The 10,402-nt window shown below is 42.5% G+C and overlaps 1 protein-coding gene across 1 annotated transcript; it reads left to right on the forward strand.

The window, feature by feature from the left end:
• The first annotated feature begins 2,850 nt into the window (after positions 1-2,850).
• LOC131394117 (ubiquitin carboxyl-terminal hydrolase 17-like protein 6) lies at positions 2,851-4,525 on the forward strand. The gene has a single exon (XM_058525384.1). It carries the CDS (start codon positions 2,882-2,884, stop codon positions 4,523-4,525), a length of 1,644 nt encoding a protein of 547 aa, XP_058381367.1. The 5' UTR covers positions 2,851-2,881.
• Positions 4,526-10,402: the final 5,877 nt, after the last annotated feature.

Below are 10,402 nucleotides of genomic sequence, written 5' to 3' on the forward strand. Positions count from 1 at the left end.
GCAGAATTTTCTGTCTTCCAGGAAACCTATGGAATGCTTGTGTAGGCCAGTGTCACCCCCTCTGGTCTGGTAGCCCCATGCAAGACTCCTCCTGCAACCTCTTCTCTGAAATGCAAATCCAGGTGTCTGGACTTCCACAGGTATGGGTAGAAAAGATGGCAGAAGGTCAGCCAGGAGGTACTGGCTTCCGTAATGCTGGGGGCTTGATGGATATCACGTAATTCAAATCAAATAGTGTGTGTGTGTGCGCGCACGTGTGTGTGTGTGTGTGTGTGTGTGTGTGTGTGTATGAGTTAATGCAGATGTAAATACAGGAGCAAAATGTTGACTACCAAACTTTCTACAAGACGCCCTACGTTTATTGGGTTTATTGTCCCCTTTTCCTTTATAGCTAATTTGTGTGTACATTATTTGCATCTTACCTAAGGTTCTGCTAAATTTAGAATCAAATGAATAATGAACTGATTTCATTTGAATAAATTATTTTGAAAAATAGAAATGTGTCATAAAGGACATCTTAATTGGAACATCGTATTGATCTCCTAAGGTTTCCATAACAAATTACTACAAACTTGGTGGCCTTAAAGAAGAGATATGTATTCTCTTAGAGTCTGGAGGCCAGAAGTCCAAAATCAAGGCATTAGCAGGGCCACATTCCCTCTGAAGGCTCCAGGGGAGAATCCTTCCCTGCCCCACCCCAGCTTCTGGTAGCTCCCGGAGTCCTCGGCTTAGGACAGCATAACACTAGTCTCCACCTCCAACTTCAAAAGGTCTCCTTCCCTGTGTCTCTGTGTCTCAAATCTTTCTCTGCTTTCTCTGATAAGGATATCAGTCACTGGATTTAGGGCCCACCCTAACTTCAGAATGATCTCATCTTCGGATCTTTTTAATTATATCTGCAAAGAATCTATTTCCAAATGAGTTCATATTCACAGGTGCCTGGAGTTAGGGCTGCAGTTAACTTTCAGTGGGGAAGGGGGTCACAATTTATCTCAATCTAGATGTATCTTCAGTTTACAGGTGAGTGGTATGTCTCAAACTTCCCAGAAGCGAAGTTGGTGACAAAGGCGAGGCAAAGTGCTCCTGTAGTTTCTGGCCTCTGTTTAGCACAGTGGAAAACGGACTTCAGTGTCTTCCCTTCCTAAGTCTTACTTATTTTGAGAAATAATTTTTGTTTATTGAAAATCTCACAATGCTTCCCACATTACTCATTGTCTAGTGTGGACTAATAATCGTATCAAGTATGGAATAAGTCTCTTATCCATTCAAAAATATTTCTGCGGAGACCGCCTGTTCTGAAACTTGGTCAACAGATACTGACATGTTAAAGCCACAGGTTAAATGTGGATGCATTATTCACTTGGATTTCCAAATTCCAACCTAATATTTTATATAAATGGCACACCCGTAAAAGAAATACACACTGAAACAAGAGAAATTAAACTCTATCTTGCTGCATAATTTCACAGAGGTAGCATTTAAAATTTGGCAAAATAGAACACTGGGTTTTAGATATGTACTCATATTGGGGTGGGATTTTCAGAGAAAAAGGCTTTACAAAGAAAGGTGAAACCAGCCACAGGATTTCTATTGTTATAATTTGTGGGCCCACACCTGGGTAGACAAACGTTTCTAATTACCTTCATGATCCTTACATACAGGAATCAAAATAGACAGAGATCTGGAAGTTTAGAAGCAAAAGCATTGGAGAGTAATCTTCCAATAAAAGTTACAGATCTACATAAACCCTGGCTTGTGGGTAAGGAATTCTGTCTACATGATATGTGAGCTCACTTTGGAAAATTATTATCCATATCATGGAAAACTGAATGTCCCACACTCCTTGACCTACTTGATACTGCTCTGGAAGCAAAGTGGATATTCATAAACTATATGCTTTTAAATTGAAAACCTTTCATGAGATCTATCAGGAGAGAGTGCAGCAGAAATGAGGGAAATTGAGAAAGCATTGGAATGGTTGTTGTTCCTCTGGGAGAGTGGCCTAAAAGGCAGAAATCTTTTTAACAAGTGTGTTATGAACTGAATTGTGTTCTTCCAAAATTCACATGCTGAAGTTTTAACACCTAGTGTCACTGTATTTGGAGATGGAGCCTCTAAGGAAGTAATTAAGGTTAAATGACGTCATAGGGTGGGGTTGAGATCTGACAGGATTAGTGTCCTTGTAGGGAGAGACAACAGAGAGCACGTTTTCTCTCTCTGTTTCTCTGTGCTCTCAAATGAGGAAAGGCTATATGAGCACAGAGCAAGAAGGCTGCTCTCTGTAAGCCAGGAAGAGAAATCTCGCCAGAAACTGACCATAATGATACCTTCATCTCGGGCGTCTAGCCTCCAGAACTGCAAAAAAATAAATGTCTGTGGTTTAAGCCACTCAGTCTGTGGATTTTGTTATGGCAGCCTGAGCAGCTATACCAAGTACAAACAATAACACCTTAGGAACATTAGCACATTGCAAATGTGAATGCCTGGAATAACTTATAAACACACACACACGCACATACACACACACACAGAACGTATCCCAGGAATCTTTATCTCTATTTGGAAAGACTAAGACAAATCTATCCCCACCATCCTGATTCATTTCCAGCCTCAACATATTTATATATAATCTTAAGAATTAAGCATGTTTTAGGTGTTCTGTAAATAGAAATCATTGGAAAACATCCGCTAGTCTCTCTGGGGGATAAGCGTGACCACACCCTAAACCCTTAATCCAATCAAGTGTTTGTAGTTGATTGGTGGGTCTTGTACCGGATTGAGTGGGTGGAGGGAGCCATAAAAGGGCTGAGGAGTTGGGCAAGCCTGCAATTTGGAGACTGTCTCAGGGAGGGAAGCATCCTTCTTCAACTTGAGGTCCCAGATGAGAAATCTTGTGAACGTTACTGCCAGAGACATGGAGACTCCTTCTCTTCACTGGGGGGATGAGTCTCAGTTTAATGTTTTTCCAGAACTCAAACCTTCTCAGTCAAATGTAAATGGTGCTGAAGTCCACTGGGGACACTCTCTACCTGAGAAGCCATCACCATCATCACAGACAGTTTGCAACCTGCATGACAGTTTGGACCCTGTGTCAACAGGGCTAGATCCCGCAAAGAAACTTCCTCTAAGTTGGAAGAGACCTTATGTGGTTGGCGCTGGGCTTCAGAATATGGGGAACACCTGCTATGTGAATGCGGCACTGCAGTGTCTGACATACACACCACCCCTGGCGAGCTATATGCTGTCCCAGCAGCACTCGAAAACCTGTCAGAATCAGAGATTCTGCACGCTGTGTGCTATGCAAGCTCATATTGCCCGGGCCCTCTATCAGCCTGGAGGTGTTCTCCAGCCCCTGCCAGAACTGGTTACCGGCTTCCACAGACACCAGCAGGAAGACGCCCATGAATTTCTGATGTTCACTATGGATGCCATGCATCAAGCATGCTTGCGTGAGTACAAGCACGTAGACCACCACTCTGATGACGACACCCTAATCCGTCAAATATTTGGAGGATATTGGAGATCTCAAATCCAGTGTCTCCACTGCCATGGCGTTTCAAACACTTTTGACCCTTACCTGGACATTACCCTGGATATCAAGGCAGCCAAGAGTGTGAACCAAGCCTTGGCACAATTGGTGAAGCCGGAAAAGCTGGATGGTGAAAATTCGTATTATTGTAGTTTGTGTCTAAAGAAGGGGCCTGCTTCCAAGACGTTGACTTTGCACACTTCCTCCAAGGTCCTTATTCTTGTATTGAAACGGTTCTCAAATTTCACAGGCAGCAAAATACCTAAGGAAGTGCAATATCCTGAGTATCTTGACATGCAACAATACACATCTCAGCAGAACGCAGGACCTCTCATTTATGTACTCTATGCCGTGCTGGTCCATGCTGGGTGGAGTGGTCACAACGGACACTACTTCTGTTACATAAAAGCTGGAAACGGCCAGTGGTATAAAATGGATGATGCTAAGATCACCGCCTGTGACATTACTTCTGCCCTGAACCAACATGCCTATGTCCTCTTTTACATCCAGAAGAGTGAATTAGAAAGAGACGGTGGGAGTGTGCCAATAGGTGGGGAACAAAGATGCATCATGTCTGACCATACGGGCATGGTTGCAGCCCAGTGGGAGGCTGAAAGAGACTCCAGCATCACAATGCCTGAGTCAGAGGAGCACACGGAGGACACATCAATCAAGCAAGTCACCTTAGACCAGTGGAGATTCCAGCAAGGACACAACCTTCCAAAGCCTGACTTCAACCTCAGGAAAATAGATCCTGCCCTGCCTGCCCATGCGGTCGTGATTCACCAGTCAAAATACAGAGATGGGATGCAAAAGAATGATCCTGAACAGGAAAACTACCCTCTCAACAAGTCAGCCAGGGAGATCTCAGCTCAGGAGGTGATGAACGTTGGCAAAGTCCCTTGTCTTGGAGGGAGAGCCAGAGCTACCAAGAGGAGGAACAAGAAAGGGCAGAGGTCTCTGGATGTATTCCAGTCATCTCACTACAGGCTTTGATGCACATGCCTGCACAGACACACACACAGACACACACTCACTCACAAACACAGGCATATATAGGAAATATTGTGTGATATAGGTGTGAGTAATCTAGAAATGTTGAGGGAATATCTATCTGGGTGTGCTCACGGGATATAGCGTTCGGTGTGAACTTGTGTGTACTGACTTTGAGGTCTAGCTGTCCACAGTGATGTTTATGGAGAAGGCTGGATTTATTATAGGGTCTGAGGACTTTCCAGTTGTGCTGTGTTTGATTGAAGAGTCAGTTGGTGGGGGATGGAATATTTGAATTTTTGCAATTTGAGATACTTGTGCATCAATTTAGTGACTGTCAAAGATGCATCATGTCAAAGTGACTGGAGTGCATTTGGGAGATATGGATAATAAAGTTTATTTTTCTGGTATTTTTTATTATATGTATTTAGTGGATATTACTTGTATTTGGGGGTCGACAAAATAAGTCCAGTGGTGTGCTCTTGAGAAGTAGTGGGATTCATAGGCTCCACAGCTTTGAAGATGAGGCATTTTGTTTTGTTTTATTTTGTTATTAGTATTATTATTGTCATTATTTTTGGTTAGTGAAGATGAGGCACTCAATATAGATTTTGTGGTTTATACTTGTGTGACAGGTATGGGGGTAGGTGTGCACATTTGAGAATGCAGGTGTTTATGCATACAGTCTGGCTTGGGGCAGACTGGTGTTTTGTGTTGGGAGAAAGTTTGTATTTTAAATGAATTCAGGGAGGAGGGAAGTGTGTGTTTCTGTTTTGTGTGAAGACAGTACTTGGATTCACAGAGTTTTGCAGTTAGAGCGTAGGCAAATAATTATTTGGAAATTAGGGGCAAAAAACCTTCTGCCTTAATCATGGAGGCTTTTCATGGAGATGCAAATGTCTTAAGGGTAAAATAATATAAAATGAAATGCTTCCAAAACATAGTTTTCCTGTGTTTTTGGCTACATAGTATTAATATCTTTTAAAATTGTCCTGACTGCCTCCTCTGTCATCAAAAGTTATCTGTCAGCTTTCCTTAAATAAATATTGAAGGTCACACTGAGGGATTCCTTCAGACGTGTGGAGGCATAGTGTTTGTACTGCCATGGGTGTCCTGGGGAGGATTCCCTTACTTTTATGAGGCTCTTCAAATTTAAAAGTGGACTCTGAGGGCCAGGAACATCTTGTGCTGGCCTTAACGACCCAGGGAAGGCATCTTTACCCCACCAGAACCATCCAAATCCTCTGAGTATAATAAGGGACCCAGGAACTGCTCTTAGTGTCCTAAAAAGGGTGGAAAAGTGAACATGCAGCCTGGACACTCCTCAGAAATGGCTAAACACTCACCTGAGCAAGTACAATATTTTCTGAGTCCTTCAGGAAGTCCATGCCCCTCTCCTGCCTGCCTGTGTCTGAGGATGAACCGTCCACCAGGTCAGCACCTCACAGAGAAGTATGAACACTCTGGAGTCTGAGAATATTATATGGAGATGAGCAACCAGGTTTTAAGGGAGGAAATAATGCTGGGGATCTGGAGTATGTGTGAAAATGGCCGAACGTGATGATCCAGTCATCCCCTTCCTTACTCTCTGTTCATATTAACAAGGACATTTACCAAGAAATACCCACGGCTACATTTGTATCAGATGAGATGTGTTTGAAACTATACAGATGCCAATCAACAGCAGAAAGGGTTAAAAAAAAAAAAAAACCTCAGTGCATCTGCAAGAATAAATGGCAAACCACAGTGAAATTGACATAAACTAGAGTTACACATGTCAGCAGGGAGAATTTTCAGAAACAACTATCTGAGTCAAAAGGTAAGGTGAAAAATGAAACCATGTTGATAAATGTGCATGTTTTCACATGCAGAAAATATATATTGTTAAAAGTATACAGGTGTCTATATATTAACATTTTTAATTGCTTGGAAATTGTAGACAATAAATTATTATGTATTTTCCAGGAGATGATTGGATCAAATGTGATTGGATCGTGTTGATTACATCAGATTACCTTTAAAGATCACCTGCCCTTGAAGAGAAGCTGGTAAGGAACTTCCCCACAGCCTGTCGGCTGCATCATGTCCAGCAGAGTTTGTCAGCATCCACCCCTCTGAGAACCTACTGACACACAGGAGGGGGAGAGAAGGATTTCAGGTTGGTGTCCATTACAATGTTGGTCCTTGGTTTATACCTCAGATAAATAGTCTAATGGGAGAAAGAAGTATCAATGTGGCTTTGGATGTTAGAGTATGGATTCTTTAAGTTGTAATTGTATTTCTTAGGAGAGAAACTGATAAAATACATCATTCAAATGTAAATTATTACATGATATTCAAATTCTCCTGATTTGTGTGGGGCAGTGTACGAGCAGTTAGGCATCTAGTGTTTTGCTGAGGGCATTTAAAGGCTAAATAATTTATTTTTCATTCTTCATTCAAACATATACATTTCATACTTATTAGAAATGATTTTAAAAGTGGAATGCTAAGGATAAAGCAGTGAATGTAACAGTCCACACCCTCAGCAGTGAGGCCCCCAGGCTAATAGAGAGGCAACATTTGTCTACACTAGGTTGTAGCTGGAAATTGCCTCCTCTCATGTCAAATGTGATCATCTGAATTTTGAAGAGGAAAGCATGTTTTATTTCAGATTTTTAAATATCATTGTCAGAGGTTAGATGTAGCACTCTCATATCATTCCTTATTTTGAATGTCTTGGGAACTGTTGTATTTCTCTTATCTAATATATTGTAATGTTATAACTTGCATGAAGTCTCAAAAATCAGTCATTATTGAGTGAAAATTGATCTTCAACATTTATATGTCCTTGTCTATGCAGGAGCCTCGTCTGGGAAAGGGTGATCATGACAGAGGATGGTACATGTCTCCTCATGTGACACTACTTTGTGAAAATAAGAAAATGGTTGTTGGTTTGATTAGTGGTCATTGAGGCCCTATCTTCCCCACTTGTAGAGAAGGTGCATGAGGGACATCTGTCTCTGTGTCTATGTGACCCATCGTCCCTTTTCATGTGAAGCAGGACATGTGAAAATTAATACCTGAGCAAGACTGACCTAAAGCTTCAAGCAGATGAGGCAGATGGCAAGTCAATACAAACAGCACCAGCTCCACAGGCCCCAACAGGCAAGAACATGATGAAGGACAGAGGGGACCAGGCGGACAGAGAGCTCCCCACAGGAAGAAGAGGACCCTAGAGTAAGTGGAAGCTTGAATCTCTTGGGAAGAGGGGGCTCCACAGAATTCAGAAAGAGGTTTTTACGTGGAATGTTCTGCATGCATAACTCAGTTATGCCAGCCCATGCAATTAACATGACTTTCAACCCCATCACCAGGCAGATTGGCTCATTTAGACACTCTGAGTAGCAACCTCACTTTCTGGTTGCCATGTCCAGCCTGGTGTTTGCCAGACCTTGAAATATTCCCATTTACTCTACAATCCTTCCTCCTAGCATCCCTCTCTAAGATGTACAGTGGCAGGGCCATAATATCTTAAATATCTTGGCACCTAGTGGGCCACATGCCTATGTCCTCTCTTTAAAACCTATATTCAACTCTCACAATAAGACCATACATTATCTTTGAAAGCTGACTGTGACTTCTGCTGTTTCACTCATCACCCTTATCTTCCACCCACAGGTGCAGTGCAATGACTGCAGAGACTTTGGTCACACATCAGGAAGCCTGAGCTGCCCCATGAGGTGCACAGACGGGGCTCCACATCCCTAGCCCTTGGGCCAAATGAAGAGAAGAACTTGGAACCAAGGAGCCCCTGGAAGCCCTTGAACGCAGGATTCTTTAACAAGACTGAAGGAGAGAAGGAAAAGAGATAAAGGTAAGAACATGGAAGTTTGTAACCAATCCTAGGCTATAGCAACCTAAAGAGGCTTTATTTCTCAACCTCCACACCACATGCACAGCCATCTCAAGCAAGTACCTCCAACCAGGAGACAGGTAGACAAGAGCTACATATCGTCCAGGGGTCCACCCCAAGAAGGAGCTCATTCCACTCTTGAAGAAACACTGAGTGAGAGAAAAGGGCACATGTGGGAACTTTGCACATCACAGACACAAAAACAATAGTCTAAACTAATGGGGAAACCTGGCAGACTACCTGCAGTTGATGGATGGATCTGAGCTGAGGTGAAGGGCCGTCATAGCTGAGTTCACAGGACTTCAGTACTTACCTCACTCTAAAACCCCGAATAAGGCTGGACCCCAAGAATTTTTATTTGTGTTGTGAACTGGACAAAAAGTGCAGGCAAGAACTGCAGGTGAGGTAGGCTTGTAGCTCAGAAACATCCAAGGAGACTTCAAGGGATAAAGCAACAAAATAGGATGGAATTGACAGAATGTGGTGATCATCTGAGGGTGAGGGTCTATGTCTCTTCTGGGTAACCTTGAATTGCTTCACACCTATGCTCCTTTTGGGTGAGAAATTTCTTAAAATTCCATTCTGTTTAATGAGACTCCAATTTATTTGTGTATCTTCAGTTTTCACCTTTCCTTCAATCTTTGCTTTTGTGCAGTTACTTGCATGGCTGCCAACAAGAAGCTAGAGGGGCCATATGGAAGTGATTTAATTAGATGCCTCTAAAAGGAATATCTTTTAAATTGCGGTAAATATTCTCAAATTGTCCATCACACATTTAACCATAAAATGGTTTTAAAAACAGCATTAACTCTGACACTAACCAAAGAGAAAAAGCTTGTTTCAACTTAATCAACAGGACACAATATTTAAAAAAACTTGGGCCAGACCCATGGCTTAGCGGTTAAGTGCACACGCTCCGCTGCTGGTGGCCCGGGGTTCGGATCCCGGGCTCGCACCGACACACCGCTTTTCCGGCCATGCTGAGGCCGCGTCCCACATACAGCAACTAGTAGGATGTGCAACTATGACACACAACAATCTACTGGGCCTTTGGGGAAAAACAAGAGAGAAGGACTGGCAATAGATGTTAGCTTAGAGCCTGTCTTCCTCAGCAAAAAGAGGAGGATTAGCATGGATCATAGCTCAGGGCTGATCTTCCTCAGAAAAAGAAAAAAATAATAAAAAAATAAAAAATAAATAAGAAAACTTTTTATTTTCTGTCTGATGGAAAATTATAACAGGTTGATATTGTGATTTATTTTTTCCTCATTCCCACTGGGTTGGATTTCCTTTCATATTAAAATGACCACTTGTAATAATTTTACAGCTAAATTCATTTTTATATGCACCCTGCCTTTTAGTTTGGTTGATTTCCAGTTACCATTCATTGAGAGGAAATCCTAATATATATTTTATGTGTGGTGTCTTCTCTTACAGCATACAGGCAGACCAATGCCCCTCCAAACTCTGAAAAGAAGTCTGCCCTAGATCCTGTTCTCATAGGTCAGCCACCTCTCAAGAAAACTGCCATGAGATGCCCTGAAGTGTCTCGTATCAAAAGACCTGAACTAAATTTCGTTTTGCCACCTGTAAAATAAAAGACAGAGAGTGGATAGCACGGAATCCCTCCAGCCTCCATTCATGTACTGTGGCCAGGAGTCTACCATCATTGTCAAGCTCACAGACAACAGACCTGATGTCAGCTCGCATGATGTTTGACAGACTGCCACCAGAGTACTTGACCACGGCCCTGCCCTCAACTCTCATATTTAAGCCAAGTATCCTGTTGTGAACTCAAAGCCAAGCTTACAACCTCCCATTCTGAGATTTGGCTAGGACTCCAAACTCCACATCCTGGCACAGTCAAGAGAACTGCCCAGATCTCCTTGCAGGATTGCCCTTTCCAGACCCTCAGAAAAGAATTCAGACACACACTGCTCCCTAACAAAGCTGAGACCACACAATAGATGCTCAATAAATTTGTT

This window comes from Diceros bicornis, chromosome 29 (genome assembly GCF_020826845.1).
Source record: "Diceros bicornis minor isolate mBicDic1 chromosome 29, mDicBic1.mat.cur, whole genome shotgun sequence".
In the NCBI taxonomy this organism is placed as follows: Eukaryota; Metazoa; Chordata; class Mammalia; order Perissodactyla; family Rhinocerotidae; genus Diceros; species Diceros bicornis.

Bases quoted from the DNA above. Each gene is read 5' to 3' on its own strand.
- LOC131394117 (XM_058525384.1), top strand. From the start codon at position 2,882: ATGAGAAATCTTGTGAACGTTACTGCCAGAGACATGGAGACTCCTTCT.